Source organism: Antechinus flavipes, chromosome 1 (genome assembly GCF_016432865.1).
Source record: "Antechinus flavipes isolate AdamAnt ecotype Samford, QLD, Australia chromosome 1, AdamAnt_v2, whole genome shotgun sequence".
Taxonomy (NCBI): Eukaryota; Metazoa; Chordata; class Mammalia; order Dasyuromorphia; family Dasyuridae; genus Antechinus; species Antechinus flavipes.
In genome coordinates this window covers 7475389-7493786 of record NC_067398.1, presented here as the reverse complement: position 1 = coordinate 7493786, position 18398 = coordinate 7475389, and the positions used below count along the sequence as shown (strand labels likewise).

The following is an 18398-nucleotide window of genomic DNA, read 5'->3' as shown; positions in this document are numbered from 1 at the left end:
TGTGCGGATATGTTAGGGAAACATGGAAGAGAGCTGGTCTCTATCCAAGTCTGCTGGACTTGGATTCAAATGTTACCTTTGGCACATTCTAGCCGTGGGATCTTGGTCAAATCATTTAATCCACACCAATTAAAGCACAGATCGGTATGAAAAAATTATGTTTGTACAGCCAGAAAGTATTAAAATATAATCTAGGGTAAGAATAGGGTCATGAATTAATAAATGAATTGATATGTGAATAAATGAATTAATAAGTGACTGGAAAAAAATCACTGATTAAATATCAACTTTGGGCCAGACACTTCGCTAAGCGCTATTAATAGAACACAAAAAAGCCAGGTGGTCTGTTCTTAAAGAGCTTATTCTCTTAATGAGATAAGCCAACACATGGAGGAATTGTGGCCAGAGAACTGTGTTTTTCTGGGAAGTCACAGAGATAGAAAAGGAACTCAAGGAAGTCACTGGGGAGGAGCTCAAGGGAAGTCACTGGGGATGGAGCTCAAGGGAAGTCACTAGGATGGAGCTCAAGAGAAGTCACTGGGGATGAAGCTCAAGAGAAGTCACTGGGGAGGAGCTCAAGGGAAGTCACTGGGGAGGAACTCAAGGGAAGTCACTGGGGATGAAGCTCAAGGGAAGTCACTGGGGATAGAGCTCAAGGGAAGTCACTGGGGAGGAGCTCAAGGGAAGTCACTGGGGATGGAGCTCAAGGGAAGTCACTGGGGATGGAGCTCAAGGGAAGTCACTGGGGAGGAGCTCAAGGGAAGTCACTGGGGAGGAGCTCAAGGGAAGTCAATGGGGAGGAGCTCAAGGGAAGTCACTGGGGATGAAGCTCAAGGGAAGTCACTGGGGATGGAGCTCAAGGGAAGTCACTGGGGATGGAGCTCAAGGGAAGTCACTGGGGAGGAGCTCAAGGGAAGTCACTGGGGATGGAGCTCAAGGGAAGTCACTGGGGAGGAGCTCAAGGGAAGTCACTGGGGAGGAGCTCAAGGGAAGTCAATGGGGAGGAGCTCAAGGGAAGTCACTGGGGATGAAGCTCAAGGGAAGTCACTGGGGATGGAGCTCAAGGAAGTCACTGGGGATGGAGCTCAAGGGAAGTCACTGGGGAGGAGCTCAAGGGAAGTCACTGGGGATGGAGCTCAAGGGAAGTCACTGGGGAGGAGCTCAAGGGAAGTCACTGGGGATGAAGCTCAAGGAAGTCACTGGGGATGGAGCTCAAGGGAAGTCACTGGGGATGGAGCTCAAGGGAAGTCAATGGGGAGGAGCTCAAGGGAAGTCACTGGGGAGGAGCTCAAGGGAAGTCACTGGGGATGGAGCTCAAGGGAAGTCACTGGGGAGGAGCTCAAGGGAAGTCACTGGGGATGAAGCTCAAGGGAAGTCACTGGGGATGGAGCTCAAGGGAAGTCACTGGGGATGGAGCTCAAGGGAAGTCAATGGGGAGGAGCTCAAGGGAAGTCACTGGGGAGGAGCTCAAGGGAAGTCACTGGGGATGGAGCTCAAGGGAAGTCACTGGGGATGGAGCTCAAGGGAAGTCACTGGGGAGGAACTCAAGGGAAGTCACTGGGGATGGAGCTCAAGGGAAGTCAATGGGGATGAAGCTCAAGGGAAGTCACTGGGGATGGAGCTCAAGGGAAGTCAATGGGGCTGGAGCTCAAGGGAAGTCACTGGGGATGGAGCTCAAGGTAAGTCAGTAGGATGGAGCTCAAGGGAAGTCACTGGGTATGGAGCTCAAGGGAAGTCACTGGGGATGGAGCTCAAGGGAAGTCACTGGGGATGGAACTCAAGGGAAGTCACTGGGGATGGAGCTCAAGAGAAGTCAGTAGGATGGAGCTCAAGGGAGTCACTGGGGATGGAGCTCAAGGGAAGTCACTGGGGTTGGAACTCAAGGGAAGTCACTGGGGATGGAGCTCAAGGGAAGTCAGTAGGATGGAGCTCAAGGGAAGTCACTGGGGATGGAGCTCAAGAGAAGTCAGTAGGATGAAGCTCAAGGGAAGTTACTGGGGATGGAGCTTAAGGAAAGTCCCTGGGGAGGAGCTCAAGGGATGTCTCTGGGCACATCTAATCCAGAAAGAAGGAGAGCGGACTTCCTGCATCTTAAGTTGTCTCTCCTCATGTTTGGCGAAATTTTCCTCTGAGGAACTTGGAGAGGAATAGTATCGCTCTCTCTGCTCAGCTGAGCCTAACTCTAAGGAGTGAGTGGTTCTCCTAGATGGCCTCAAAATCCCACCTGGACGGATTCTACCAGTGATAATTAGACTTGTGCCCTCAGAAACAATATTCAATATTCAGTTTTGCAAATATAATGATTTTTGGGGAAGTATTTTTATGTTCCAGTATGATGCAGCTGAACGGGCTCTGGGGAGTTGGGTTTGTGTCCCAACTTGGCACTTACTACCTGGGTGTGGACTTGGGAAAATGAGACTTCATTTCCTCACTTATAAAATGGAGCACTTGGACCACCTGATCTCCCAAATCCTGTCTAGCCCTAGGTCTGTCACCTGCGACCCTCGGGACGGGGATCCTGATACCAGCAATATAAGCTGAGATTCTTGGGTGCATGTGTCCCGGGGGGGTCGCCCTCTCGGTGGGCATAGCGTCTGGGCCTGAGCCTGGAGTTCTAACACACCTCCTTTCTGTTTCAGGTTATGGTCAGACGGGCCCAATGAGTCACAGAGCTGGTTATGATGCTGTCGCATCTGCTGTTTCTGGTCTCATGCACATTACAGGGCCAGAGGTAACTATTTCTTCCTTATTGCTACCCTTGCCCAGCCACACTTAGTTTATGTTTCTTAAAGCAACTTTATGGAGGAGGTGGAAGACCAGTAAGAGAGAACCTCCCTTTCCTGACCGCACCATTAGAATGGAAGCTCCTGGAGGGCAGGGACTAATTTTTGCCTTTGTTTGAATCTCTAGGACTTAGTACAGTGCCTGGCATACAGTAGGCAGTTAATAAATGCTTGTTGACTGACAGCTGTCCAGAAGTCAAATGGGCTGCCTTGCGAGGTAGTAGGTTCCCCTTTGTGGGAGATATCCAAGCACATTTTGTGTATATTCTAACAAGGATTTCTTATTTAAGTATGGATTAGATTAGGTGACCTCAGTCAGTCTCTTCCAACTCTGCCATTCGGTGCTTACTAAGTGCTTGTTCCTTTCTGTCCCTTGAGATGACTTTTAGTAGTGCTGCTCCCATTGGGACAGGCTGTCTGTTCTGCGCCCCCAGACTCCTGAGGAATAGCTCCTACCCTGCCCCCCTCCTACTCCCATTGAACCACGTAGCGGAGGCATTTTGTTACCCACTGTGGACTTAAGCTACCACCCCAGACTTGGCCAGGAGGGACAGGGGATTGGAGGTGGGGGCGAGAAAGGTTCTGCCTTTGTCATCTTTCAGAACAAAAGCTTGAATTTGCCTCGGCACTTTTATACATCAGGGTGTTCTAGGTTTTTTGGCAGGCTTCTCCGGGCCCACTGGAGTTGGATTTACGCAGACATGAACCTAGCCAAGTTCAATCCTTAGGCAGGAGCCCCCCACCTGTGGCCACTCCCAGAGCTGGGACCATTCACCCAGCAGGGCCCCCTGAGCTTGCTTGCCTGCTCAACATGGGGGTCCTGGGGATCAGCAGGGAGCAACAGATGCTTGTAGCTTGGCCGAATGCCCCGGAGACTACAGCCAGGCAGGCTGGGTTCTAATGGACTGCACACTCGGCAATGGGAGCCAGAAAGCTGATGGAGGATTGGGCCATGTTGGGTGATGGGACCTTCCCCAAGTCTCCAAGCAGAGAACATGAGTCACTGTGGTCAGTTGTCATCAAGTCCCACTTGGGGAAGCGGGCTTGGAGCTGCCTATTATTTTTAGGGTCACTTGTTTGGCTCAGAAAGTCCCTCAGGGCCTGACCTGAGCTGGATTCCCGTCCATCATCCCTTGTAGGTGACAGCCTTGGCAAGCTGTCCCCCTTTGCCCCCACAAACTACTTCCTGTCTCTTTGCCTTTGCGCAGACTACCCTTCCATACCTAGATGCAGAATTCACTCTTCACTCCCTACCTCCCCCCTCCGCGAATCCCCAGTTTCTTCCAAGATTAGTCTCATTGCTCACCTCCTTTAGGGACTGGAGGATGGCCAGACTCATTCTCACCTCTTTTAGGGGCTGCGGGGGGCTCATTACTCACTTCCTTTAGGGGCTGGAAGATGGCCAGGCTCATTGACCATCTCCTTTAGGGGCTGGAAGAGGGCCAGGCTCATTGCTCACCTCCTTTAAGAGCCTTGGGGGGCAGGCCCATTGCCCACCTCCTTTAGGGATGGAGGATGACCAGACTCATTGACCATTTCCTTTAGGGGTCTTGGGGGGCAGGGCCATTGCCCACCTCCTTTAGGGGCTAGAAGAGGGACAGGCTCATTGCTCACCTCCTTTAGGAACCTTGGCGGGGCAGGCTCATTGCTCACCTCTTTTAGGGGCTGGAGGATGGTCAGGCTCATTGCCCACCTCCTTTAGGAGCCTTGGGGGGCAGGCTCATTGCCCACCTCCTTTAGGAGCCTTGGGGGGCAAGCTCATTGTCCACCTCCTTTGGGGCCAGGGGCATTGCCTGGCCAAGCAGGTGATACATCATAACATTTCCAAAAAGGAGAAATCAGAGAAGGTCCCGAGTAGAACGATAGAAATTGTCTGATGGCTGAAAAAAGTCCCTTTAAGCCTGGAGCCCTTGAAGCCTTAACCTGGGCTTTTTTAGTATCTTCCCAATAGTATTTCCACATAATCACAATCCTTTGTAAGTGGACGGACTTTATTTTATGCCCTTAATAACACGACTCGGCAGAGAGATCCACGGCGTCTGTGACGCCGACATGGGGAAGAGCCTCAGCTCTGCCGGAAGGCCGAGGGACTGGATTTGTTTAGCCCAGAGCAGCCCGAGAGATGACTTGATTTCTATCTTTAAATGTATAAAAGGATTTTTATAGGGAGAATGTGGAGCAGATTCCTTTTGTCGGAGGAAGAATGAGCAGGAGGAAACAAGCTTAAATTAAAGAGAAGATATTTGGGTTGGACCTGAAAGAGGCCGCCTTGACCGTTGGAGGAAGCTTTGGAATGGCTCCTGAGGGCCAGTGGGGAGGCCCTGGCCTTGGCAGCCGGCAACAAGAGGAGACACAAGTCTCCTTCCTGTTGGGTTTGGGGATGGACCTGCCCCAAGGCTGGGGCCCAGAGCATCACGGTCCTGTGTATTTACTGTATTTATTCAGGAAACAGCAATAAACAAGCCTTTTTAGAGTTTCCCGGAGGGGAAGGTTGACCAGACTGATTCTCGGGTTCATGTTCCTGGTCTGTGCTGGGACGGGCAGAATCAGGCCCCAGACGGTTACTTTCTGAACTGCAGACGAGCTGCAGAACCCTAAGGGAAGTAGGTGACTAGTAAGTGCCAGCTCCAGGGGTTGGGGTGGAGGGGCTCGGACGATCAGGCTGTGGGCGCTTCCCTTTCCCTCACCCTACCCCCATCGTGGGCAGCCTGAAAGGGGGCAGCCGAAGCTTGAGAAAAGGAGAAGGAAATCAGCATTTATGTAGAGCCTACTATGCGCTAAAAGCTTTACAAATATCATCACCGAATCCTCTCAGCCATCCTGTCAAGTTCATGCTGTTTTGACCCCACAGAGGAACCGTCTGAGGTCACATGGGAACTCAGATCTTCCTGGCTTCTTGTCCATGGAGGGATGGGCCACTGAGGACTCGGGCCTTTGAGCACCGAGGGGAGGAGTCAGCCCAGACCTCTTCTCTCTAATCATTCTGCTAATTCTTGTTATTCTGGCCTCCACTACCCAAAGACAGGGAGGGTACAGGTCATCCCCTGCCCAAGGTTCTCTGGTCCCTGTAAGGAGGTTGGAGATGAATGAGACTTTTGCCTAATTTGTCCCTCCTGTTGCAAGTGGAGGGAGAGGTCCCCAGTGTCCCAGGTCCATTTAACTGGATTAACTTATAAAGAAATGTTTACTTGGAAAGGTGACCAGTCACGGGAGGCTACCCTCACCCATCATGGTCGGACCAATGTTAGATCTGGACATGCTCCAGAGACAAGACACTTCCCGGGGGATCAGCTCCAAAGCCAGCTCTGCAGGGTGCTACAGGGGGAAGGGGTCAGGCTCCCAAGGCAGAGACCCGGGTTCAAAGGCTGCCTCTGCCACTTACTGCCTTTGGGACCTTTTGTGATGGCTGCACCATCCCCATCTTGGACAAATGGGGCCTTTGTAGAGATTGCTATTCAATTTTATCTTCAGTTAAATTCAGTTTTTTTTTTTTTCAACTCACATACATTTATTTTCTCTTCTTGCTCCTTTTTTAAAGCCATGAGAAATAATAATAATAAAAAAAAGAAACTCCTGGGAGCAAACGTGCATGTTTAAGCAAAACCACTCGCCACCCTGACCACTTCCAGAGACCGGGGCCTGTATTCTGAGGGCTTCAGCTGGGAGCTGGGGAGTGTCGTTCCTCTGGAATCACGGTCGATCACTGGGTCAGAGGTCTTGGGTCTTCCGAGACTGTTTGTTTTTACAGTGTTTTTATGGTATAAATTGTTGTCGGGGTCCAGCTCGTGAAACCCTTTTTGGATGTGGGCACTGGGAGGCAGGATGTTTATCTGTTCTGGGCAGTTTTTATGAGTGTGACATTTATGCTTTTCTCCAAGTCATTGATAAGAATGTTTGAACAGCAGAAGAGCAGAACTAAGCAAAAGTTTTGAGAGAGAACATTCTCCTTTCAGGGCGGCCAGATAAAGCTGGCCTTCATTCCTTCCAGCCAGATTAGATCAGAATCTCCAAACACCGGGTCATAAAAACCACCACAGGAAGGGCTAAATGGGGCTCATTTGGGTATATTATCGCAAGCCTGCTCTCTCATGTGATAACCTTGAGTTTTTCAGTTCAGCGAGCATTTAATAAGCCCCTACTATCTGCCAGGGACTGTGCTGTGCATGGAGCATATAAAGCAAAATTCAGCAGCCTCTCCCCTCATGGAGTTTACATTATTCTAAATAAGAGGATCAGAAGGGGCTAGTGGGAAAGCTGCAGTGCTAAGTGTGGGCCAATGGGAGGGGTCCCATGTTTGAATTCTGGCTCTACTGGGAACTCCCTGTGTGGGTTTGGGCAAATCACGTCCCCTCTGGGGGTCTTGGTTTTCTTATCTGTGAAATGAAAAGTTCCGATGAGATAAGTGCTAAGGTCTGTTTCAGTTCTGGGTCCAGCAGAACCATCTAGCTGAACCGTGGTACCCTCTAAACAGACGGGTACCCAGGGCTCCTTCCCAGGAGACAGCGGCGTGGGTCACAAACAGGACGGGGGCTAAGCTTGGGAAAATGGCATAGGGAAGGGCTGAGCTTTTGTGGGCATCCGAGTGTGGGTACTGCCCAAGGCTGCAGTGGGGAGCCTTAGGCTCTAGCTGGCTGGGAGGGGGCACTGATGGGCCCTGGGGAAGAAGGCAGATAGGAGATGGGAGCTTAGCCCTCTGGTTCTGACTCCAGCCCTTATTCCCCCAGCAGCTCCTAGAGGTTTCCTCTCAGCTTGAAGGCCCGATGGCGGTCTAGCTGGGTGGTATGGGGGCCTCTCCCCCCGTGGGAAGGAGTTCAAAGGTATTTCTGAGAGAGCCACTGCTTAGGCGGCTTTGAGAACTTGGTGAGTTCCCAAGGAGTCAATTCCTGGAATCAAGGGGTGAAAAAAGTTTGAGTTTATGCTTTTCGGAAGGGGGGAGGGCGGCTGCGTGGATGTGGGGAGCTGTTACCACTTGAGGGCTGATGGGTTTGGCAACAGCCGCTCTCTCCAAGCCGGAGTGTAATGTGGGAACATCCCACAGCCTCACACGGATTTTGTTCTTGCCCTCTAGTGGTCGTCGGAAGAGTGACGCGGGGTCCCCTGCACCCCCTGGCTTCCTGCCTTCCAGGACCTTGTACAGTCCTGTTCTACCACAGCTTAGACCTGGGAAGTCCCTGCTTGGGCAGAAGTGCCGTGGAACATCTTGGCATTTATTCTCACAATTTCTGCCCTTTCTCCTTGAACCTTTTCAGTTTGTGACCAATGTAGAGCATGAACATTTTCTGCTTAGTCCCATCACTGGGAGGAAACACATATAACTTACTCTTGCCAAGTTTTTTTTTTTTTTAAATTGATGTCATTTGGTTTCTTGATATCACGCCTATTGGATCTTCCCCAGTAAAAGAAAAAACTTATTTTTAATTTAAAAAATACCTTATTTACTAGGGATAGGTATTGGAACTGTTATTTTAAAGAAAAAAACTGTTAGGGATAAAAATCAAACCTGTGGCGTATACCACAACTCACACCCATAGTCCTCCACTTCTCTACTGAGAGATTCAATCTCTCACCTCATCTCTGTATCTACCTTCAAATCCCATCCAATCTCAGTCCTTCCTTCCCGCTGGTGCCTTCCATCTGGGATTGTCTCCAATTTACTCTGTGGGTAGCTTGTTTCTACCTAATTGTTTTCAGGTGGTCTCTCCACCAAATATGAGATCCTTGAGAACAGAAGCTGTTTTTCCCTTTCTTTGTATCTCCAGTGCCTGGCACACAGTAGGTGTTTAATAAATGCTTGTTGATCGACTGATTGATAGTCACAAGGAGAGCTGGGTTGTATTGGATGTTCTTTTCTGTGACATTATCGGGCTTGTGTATATTGTTCTCAAGGTTCTGGTTGCTTTGTCTTCCCTGAGTCATGGAAATGGAGAGCTGAAGAAGACCCTGGTGGCCAGATGGTCCACCTCAAGGCTAAAGAAATCCCCTCTGGGATATACATGACAAAGTGGTGGTTCAGCCTTGTCCTGGACACTTCCAGGAAGGGGGAAGCCAGCCCATTCCTCTTTGGCTGGTTCTTGCTTCCTTGGTCTTCCCTTCGGCTCCTCTCTGTTCTAAGAAATGTCCACTGAGTAACCTAAAGGGCCAACATCAACAAGCATTTATTAAGTGCTTACCGTAGTCCAGATACAAAGATGAAAGGGCCAGTCCCTGCCCTTCAGGAGCTTCTATTCCAATAGGAGCAATGGTAGGTGTCTTGAAAATGAACTTTTAAGGGAATACAAAGTCATTTCCAAGGGGAGGATTAATTAACTTTAATGGCTGGGGCAGGCAGTCAAGCCAGGCCTTTTGGAACAAATGACCCTTAAATTGAGTCTGGAAGGAAGTGGGGGATCCTGTAAGAGAGTGAGAATGGTTAGATGGGAACCAGAACCTGAATATGGAGCTGCTGTCTCAGAGTGTGCTCATCACTTCTGGGGATGCCCTGCTTGCCTACCCTCAGTGCCCTGGGGAGGATCCTGAGATATGAGAGAGGGAGTTGATAAATGCCGAGGCAGCTTGATGGTGCAACAGCTAGAGTGATGCGTTTGGATGTTAGGGCCTACCTCAGACGCTAGTTAACTTCTCAGTCCGTTTTCTTATCTGCCAAAATGGGGATAATAATAGCATCTACCTTGCAAGGCTGTGAAGATCCACTGAGCTAACATAAAAAGTGCTTTGCCAACTTTAAAGTATTATATAAATGTTAGTTATTATTATTAGTCATTTTTATTAACTGCCCTTTAGAGGCACCCTCTGGGGTGATGATAGGGAATGAAAATATAATATGGTAGTGGTTGGAGAAATCCAAATTAAATCACTCCGAGGTTCTACAGTTGACAAAAAAGGAAAAGGATAAATATTGGAAGGGCTTTGGGAAAATAGAGGGAAAATAAGGTTAAGGAATAAGCATTTATGGAGAACCTACACTGTTGTTGGAGCTGTGAATTGGTCCAGCAAAGCAATTTGGAACAAAGTTCCCCAATTGTACAAATCCTTTGACCCAACCAGAGTACTTTTAGGACTATTATCCAAAGAGATCAATGGAAGAGGAATAGGATCCATTTGTAGAATCATATTTATAGTTTTTTTTGTGGTAGCAAAGAACTGGAAACTGAGGTGATGCCCATCAGTTAAAGTATGACTGGACAAATTATAGCAGGTGAACGTTTTTATTGTTGTTCGGTCATTATTTCTGACTCTTCATGATCCTGTTTGGGATTTTCTTGGCAAAGATACTGAATTGATTTGGCATTTCCTTCTTCAGTTGAATTTTACAAATGGGGAAACTGAGACAGTTAGTTGACTTGCCCAGGGCCACGCAGCTAGTATGGGATGCAAACTGGAATTATGCTGTACGAAATGATGAAAGGGATGTCAGAGAAACCTCAGAAGACGGCTGTGAACTGATGTAAAGCGAGGCGAACATAACTGGGCAAACAATTTGTACGACAACCACATCCTTGTAAGACAGACAACTCTGAGGGACCAGAACTCTGATCGGTGTGCTAACAACACAATGGCCCCCATGATTCCAGAGGGAATAGAACGTGACTCCGCTCTCCTGTCACACGGACTGATTGAGATGTCTGGTTTTGGGACATGACCAACTCGGGAGTTTGTTTTGCTTGACTATAAATAACTTTCTCACAGTTTTCTCCTTTTCTTTTTCTTTTTTTAAAACGGGGTGGGGAGCTGGTGGAACAGGGAGAAATAAAAAAACAAAATAGACGGCGTCCATCATGGGTAGTTACTGATTTTCATCGGGGGAACGCCTCATGGGCTGTAGAGGAAAAAAGGCTGGCTTTGGGCCGGAAGACCTGGGGTCACGTAGTAGTTCAATTGAGTGTTTTTCAGCATAAGCAAGGCAAAATGTTTCTGAAAGAATCCTGGAATATACTTAAGGGGACTTTCAAATTCCCTTCCAACTCTGAAGCTTCCATTTCAGACTTCTGTGATGAAGCACATGTTCAGCTCTACTCTGTCCTTCTCTCCCCTCTGCAGGATGGAGAGCCGGTTCGTCCGGGGGTTGCCATGACAGATCTCGCCACCGGGTTATATTCCTATGGCGCCATCATGGCGGGACTCTTGCAAAGATACAAAACGGGGAGAGGTCTCTACATTGACTGCAACCTGCTGTCATCTCAGGTAAGAGCCGAACAACAGTGTTCCATTTCACAGAATGGCCTAACGTGAGTGGCCGGACTCTCTTTCCCCTTACCAAGCCATCTCATCTTCCCAGACGCTAAGGATGTACGCTGTTGTACTGACTGTTGATTGAAATACTTAGTCCATCGCCTAGGACTTGAAGGGAGTATTCCAACAGTGAGATATGGAAACAATTGGGCTGTGCCCATTAGGTGGATTTTCACTGTCAAGGTATTTGTTGTACTATAATGTGGCCCGAATTAACCAGGTTGAGTTTTCTCTGCTTCCTGAGATGGGGTACAGTTATTACATTTTTGAGACTCGGTCACCAATCGCTTTTCTTGAATTCTTGGTCATCTGGGGACTTAAAAGGGTTAGCTCGCCATTAGCTGGACACCAGCAGCAAAGTGGCTCTATGGATAGACTTCTGGGCCTGGAGCCAGGGAGAGTGTTCAAATCCAGCCCCAGATATTTACCCGGGCACATGACCCTAAGCATTAGTCTGCCTCAGTTTCTCATCTTAAAATGGAGATATAGCACTTAGCTCCCAGGGTTTTTGTGAAGACTGGGTGAGATGTTAGAAGGGCCTGACACGGAGCAGGTGCTTAGTTAATGTTTGCTCTTCTCTTTTTCCTTCACTGCCACTACAAGGACAATGAGGGACTATGGAAGGGCCCTAGCATTCATTTCCGGAAAGGCTTGATTTGAGCCCTGACCTCTGGCACTTCTTGGTTGTAGATCCTCTGAGAAGCACTTTGAAAACCCTCAGCTCAGAGGGTTATTTCATGTGGTTTTCACTGGGAGCTTCAGGTCCACCCTCCCAAGGGAGAGCAAAATAAAATTTAATTTGTGAGAGGAGACATTTTACTGTGGGAAAACTGCTTTATGGGCTCTGGGGGCTCCGGCTTGGAATGTCCTACTTGAATGCCAAACATGGGCAAATCGTAAACCTAGGAACATAGTTCTGATGTCCTTCTTTCAATGATTGGGAAAAATTGTGAAGGTTGTGGTGCTACAAAAAAAAGAAAGGAAGAAAGAAAGAGGAAGGAAGGAAGAAAAGGAAGAAAGGAAGGAAAGAAGACAGAAAGAAAGGAAGAAAGGAAGGAAGGAAGGAAGGAAAGAAGAGAAGAAAGGAAAAAAGAAAGGAAGGAAGGAAGGAAGAAAAGGATGAAAGGAAGAAAGGAAGGTAGGAAGGAAGAGAAGAAAGGAAGAAACACAGGAAGGAAGAAGAAAAGGATGAAAGGAAGAAAGAAAGGAAGAGGAAGAAAGGAAGAAAAGGATGAAAGCAAAGCAAGGAAGGAAAGAAGAAAAGAAAAGAAAGAAATAGGTAAGTTAAAGAATAAATCTTAGTGTAGTCAGAGAAGGAGGGTTCCATTCTGACTCTGCCATTTGCTCCTTCTGTTAATCTGAGACAAGTCATGTAAATTCTCTAGACCTTATCTAATTCCTTATCAGTAAGGATTTATTGAGGTCCCTTGCTGATTTAGAGCCATGATTTTTTTTGCTTTAAACTTAAACAGAAAAGCCATTCCAAAAAGATTCCCAAATTCCTTTTCCTTTCAAGGCAGTGAAGAATTCTGGTTGGCTGGAGTTGCAGGGGCCTCCCTGAGCTGAAGCCCCCAATGCTGAAATGATCTGGCAGAGGGAATACAGTGAGCAGGAGGTGGTACAAAACTGACCTTGGCATCATAAAGATGAATTCAAATCCTACTTCTGAGATGTGCTCTAGCACTCGGGGCCTCAGGCAGCTTTCCAAGAAATTATAAAGGAATTGAAGACCTGATATCTGCATCTGAAAAATAAACATGAAGATACACACACACACACACACACACACACACACACACACACACACACACATACATATACAAATTTTTTCTGAGTTACAAGTCTCAAAAGCTCATGGGGATGTAGTTTTTGAACTGGAAGCGAACATAGAGTAAGTGACCTCTAATCCAGCAGAGAAGGTAACTGAGGCCCAACCAGGTCTATGGGCTTCCCAGAGTCACCCAAGTAGTAAGGGATGAAGATGGGGTTTGAACCCTGGACTCTCTGATTGGAATTCCAGGTGTGATGTCCAGAACCTGTGTGAACTTCAACGAATCACAGTCTCTTGGGGTTGGCTTCCTGCCTAGTAGAATCATGGGTATTTATCCCATTGACCTTCTAGGTTTTAGGAGCCGCGGTCTTTCTTCATCCTAGCAGGGACTGTCTGGAGTTCTTAGGCTTTCTGAAATAGTTTAGTATCTTATATTCACTTAAGAAGAGTTTGCATTTTCTTTTCTCAATGAGAAAATGTGACATATTTTACATTTATGTTTTTTAAAATATTGTTCTTCAGTTGTGTCCAACTCTTTAGACTTTGGAGTTTTCTTGGTGGAGATACTGGAGTCGTTGCCATTTCCTCCTCCAGCTCCTTTTACAGATGAGGAAGCTGAGGCAAATGGAGTTAAGTGATTTACCCAGAGTCACACAGTTATTCTGAAGTGAGATTTGACTTTCTGACTTTGGCCTCCATGATCTATCTATTGCACCACCTGGTTGCCCCTAAAAAAAAAAAAAAAACACCATACCAAGACATTCCATTAGTCTTTCACCTGCCTTTCAATTGAATTTTTTTATTTTTATTTTTTGGTGGCAGAGAAGGTTTACATGTGGTCAGATTACTGCATAAAACAATAACTCCCTTTGTGGGACAGTGATCTGTATCCAAATTAAAAGCAGAGACTCTCAAGATAAATAAGTTTTAAAAAAAAAAAGATTTATTATGATCTGTTGAGAAAGGGCAACTCCCAACAAACAAGGTGTCAGTTGAGGAGTGGAAAGCACAAGCTGCAAACACGGGATTATATAGATCCTAGCAGAAACTCCCCTCCCCTCTCCCCTTTTCTCCATTGACTGGTAAATTTTAATTTACTCAGAGACTAAATATCAACCCCAGAACACACTTTACCTTTTAGGTACTTAGATGAAAATGTGGTACTAAAATTAGGTACTAAAATGAAAAGGTGAGGGTGGTGGGGAGGCAGGAGAGAAATGTTTATCTAAGATAATCGAACCCCTTCAGTTTTTAGCTATAGTTGAACTTGTTATTGCAAAATCTCAAGCCACATTCTCACGAGGGTCTTCCCCCAGTTTATTCCATCCACTCCCAATGTCCTGTTTCTGGAGCGTTGGCGCAATGTGATGGTCTTTGGTCAATGAGGCTCTTCCTTTTCAGTTCTATATCCAGCTTGCTTATACCCCTAATACCTTAGGATTTAAGATATGAATAATTAAGTTAGTGAATAAATCAATGCATTTAGTGAAATTAGTGAGTGATAGACTTCCTGACATTCTGTAGTCCACATGGGCCTTTGGTTGCCACGTCCAGTTAGGTTAGTACCATTACCAGTACTGAGCTGTCAATAGAGGAACGTTTCCATGGCAGCTGCTGCCCAGAGAAGCCCCTTGGGAAAGTTGTGCACCTTACGGGCTGTGAAGTAGACCTAGGCTCACTGTCACTTTATGGATCAAAGGAATAAGACAAAATCGAATGAATCACTGTCCTCAGGACACTTATAGTCCCCCGGGGATAACAGCAAACAGAGAAAAGAAAAAATGAAGTAGACTTTTTGGCAGGAGCCTCATAGGTGGGGGATCAGGAGAGACTCGTGTAGGAGGTGCATGGGTCGTGTGAACTGAAATTTGAAACAAATGTAGGATTCAGGGTCTGAGGTGAGGAGGAAGGTCATGCTAGGCAAGGAGCACAGCTGATGCAAAGCCCTGGAGGTGGGAGATAAATCTCATCTGGGACAGTAACAAATAGGGCAGTATGGAGGAAATGCAGAACGCGTGAGGGGGAGTAATAAAAGGAGACCGAGACAGAGTGTGAAAAACTATTGATACGGAAAGAATGAGTGTGACTTTAATTTAGTCATTGAGCCATTAGAAGGTTCCGGATTTCCTGAGCTCTGCCTTAGGAATAGTGATTTGATGGGAGAGGGAGAAGCTGGAGGGGAGATCAAATAGGTTATTGCAACGGTTGAGGCAAAGGGACAGTTTCCCAAGTACCAATAGATGGGGTGAGCCGCCCGTGAGCTCACTGCCCAGCCTCCACCCCCCATTGCACTTAACCTCAGCAGTTTTCCAGGATGTCCCATCTCAGCCAGCCTCCCACGGCAGCCTTGATGTGGCCTTGTCCCACGCCGGTTAATGGCGCCTTCCTGGCTGGGCTTCTGGGGGCAGGACCCCATCCCACCCTCCTCCTTTCATTTCCTCGAGACCTTATCAATCGTTTCCTCTCTGGGATCGTCTCCAATCAGATTCCACCTTCGTGGCACTTGGTCTTCACCAGTCCTGAGTGTGGGATTTCTTCTTGGTCTTTTCTTCACCTTCCTCTATGTTTATATCTGTTTCTTCCCCCTTCCCCCCCAAATCAAGGGGCCTTTCCTCAAGCTGCTGTATGCTTACGTATCTTGTAACTGGAACTTTCATTTGAAATTAGTGGGAAAAAATACATGTGGAAAATGGAAGATGATGCAAAATGGATCACTAGAGAAGAGGCTTCTCTAGTCTAGGGCTTGTTTTATAAGCAGTCTCGAGAGGCACAAAATAGTGCCTTTGCTCGTAGATTTAGAAGCCCCTGGTTGCAAGGCCAGCCTGCACCCAAGCAGGGATGGTTTCCGTAGCTTCCCTGACATGTGGGAATCTGATTTCCTCCGGAAGACTCCAGGGCTGCTGATCGGGGCAGCCCCTTCCCTTTGGGGAAGCTCTGATCAGCAGAAAGCTGATCTCTGCAGCTCTCCAGCTGTCCTGGGCTCTGCTTTGTGGGATGATGCAAATGGCTCAGCACTGAATGGCTTCCATGTCAGAACCCTAACCGTGCAGAGATGGGACCAAGCCTGAGTCTTCTCTCCAGGCTAAACAGTCTCAGGTCCTTCAGGATCATCTTTCCCCGTTCCTTCAAAGGACTCACAAATCATTCCTTCTGCAGGGGATGATCAGGAGGAATTGAACAGATAATAAAATCACGCTCCCTGGCCTGTCATTGGAAACATCCACCTTTTTTGTTTTTGAACATTTGAATGATGTCGGGAAACAAAAAACTAATACACTGTTGGTAGAACGGTGAATGGATCCAATCAATCTTTAGAGCAATCTGGAATTATATCCAAAGAATCATAATCCCCTGATCTAGTAATAACTCTATTAGTTCGGTTTCCTAAGGAGATCAGGAAAAAGGAAGATTCTGCAATATTGAGAGCAGCTCTCTTCTGGAAACTGAGGGGATGCCCATCCGTTGGGTAATGGCTGAATCAATTATGATACGTGATTGTTATGGAATATTATTGTGCTGTAAGAAATGATGACCAGGTTGATTTTAGAAAAGACACGGAAACAAATAAGAATATTGTTCAAATAATAATGGTCAATAATTCAGTTATTCAGAGTATTATAAATACTTAAATCAAGTACAAAGGACAAAGGAAGAAGCTCTCCGCCTCTGGAGGCAGAATTTCTGCTTATGGTTCAGTTTTCCATATCTCTGTCTGTTTCTATATATCTGTCAAATGGGAGTCTTTTCTAGTGTAAGAAGGTGAGGGAAGGAGGGAAGAAGGAGACAGTTTAGAACCTAAAATGTAATCAGAAAAATTAAATTAGAAAAAAAAGAAAATTTGAGATCCTTTTTGGTCACTAATCTTGTAGGTCCTCATTTGTTCTCCAGGATTATTGATCACTGTGACTTGGAAATCCCATCTGTGAATTATTTATTAACAACTACCTTACAATCTTTGCATAGGAAATGAGAGGACATAAAAAGGGGAACATTCTAGATGATATCAAATTTCATAAAAATTGGTGATCGGATCATCTTTTCCCTGGGCTTGTCTGCTTTGTTTTGTTTTGTTTTTTTTAACAAGAGGGATTTATTGAGCACCTACTATGTGCTAGATAATTGTGATGAGCATTGGAGATAAAAAAAGAATCGGTAAAGCCAGTCCCTTTACAATCAAATCAGGGAGACTACATGCGGATAACTACGCGCAGGCCGGCTGCATCCTGGGCGAATTGGGGCCCGTCAATAGAGGGAAGACCCCGGCAATGAGAGGGGCAGGGAAGCTTCTTAATGGAGAAGGGGGGATTTTAGCGGAGGCTCGGAGGCCTCCAGGAGGCCCGAGTCACTGGGACTTTGGGGGCGTCAGAGGAGGAAGCGCTTTAAAAGCCAAGTTGAGGAGCTGACGGGTGATCCCGGACACGACAGGGCTCAGGCCAACTTCCCATTTGCTCGGGGCTTGCCCAGTTCTTGCACTTTTTTAATCGATGCTGAACATCTCTGGCTGTCTTAAGATGAGCCCGGAATATGGAGAACGGAGCCGAGGCCGTATAAACGGGGTCTCTTCAGCTTCAGAAATGTCCAGGGCACAAAAGGTTAAAGAAGACATCCTTTCCCTGATCCCGAACGCAGCCTTTCAGTGCGGAGGGACCTTCTTCACTTCAGCCATCAGGAAGGAGTTCAGTAGCCTTTTATGCCCGCGCTCTAGAGGATGTTCTAGCCTGTTCTGGCGCCTCTCCCCCCACTCCCCAGGTGATCATTGGCCCTCCTCACGGTGATGGCTCTGTCACCTTGCCGGGCTCCCTCTCTGCCTCTTGGGTCCCTCCTCCCCTGGCCCCGTCCCCAGGTGTTAGTGCCCGGAGGGAGGACGTTTGATAACGTTGTCTGTATGTTAGCATCGTCTATACTTTCTATTGGCTTAACTGCGTCCTTGTCCTGAGTGGAACGTAAGCTCCTCGAGGGCAGCCTTGGTTCCTTCTGGCTGCTTCCCTTCCCAACACAGTGTCTGGCGTGCAGGAAGCGCTTAATAAGTGCTTATCAAAGGAGCGAACGGCCTAAGCTATGTGCGGCATCTTAAGGGGGGGAGGGGAAGATGCCCGATGCAATTTCCCAGCGTTTCTCTAAGGAAGAAAACTCCACGCTCGTGTTCGCGCCCCACGTATGGATGTTTGTTTGCCTTAGCAAATCATCGTGGGGAAGAGCAACCATGGGAAGGGGCGGATGATGCGGTGGACCGGGAGCTAGCTTCCAAGCCGAGAAGGCCCGGGGCCAAGCGCTCCCTTTGACAACCACGGCTAAGGGGCCTTGGGCAGGGTTAGGGACTCTGGGGAGTAGGGAAGGGGCGTTGCGTCTTTCTCCCCTTCCTCCAGAGTTCCTTAACTGCATAAAGCCATGGGTCTGGCCCAAATAATTTTTTAAAAAATCATTCCTTTTTGTAGTTTTACTTATTTGGTCGTTAACTTATCTGTGTTCGTACCTATGCCTTCATTTTGATGGAGGCTCACTTCCTGCGTGTGCATCGGCAACGTGTCCCTAAATTATCATTGCACAGAGTTTGGGGGAGCAGTGGGATGCGAGGTGACTAGTCTAGAGGGACCAATGTAGGCTTTAGGATCGAG

The 18398-nt window shown here is 47.4% G+C and overlaps 1 protein-coding gene across 2 annotated transcripts in view; it reads left to right on the top strand.

Annotated features, from left to right (window-relative positions):
* Positions 1-18398, top strand: part of SUGCT (succinyl-CoA:glutarate-CoA transferase) — a 558844-nt gene that overhangs the window by 41257 nt on the left and 499189 nt on the right. For both annotated transcript variants that reach the window (XM_051978583.1, XM_051978590.1), the window contains exons 7-8: positions 2640-2731; positions 10821-10964. In XM_051978583.1, the coding sequence (XP_051834543.1) occupies positions 2640-2731; positions 10821-10964 (236 nt within the window). The remainder of the gene's footprint in view (positions 1-2639; positions 2732-10820; positions 10965-18398) is intronic.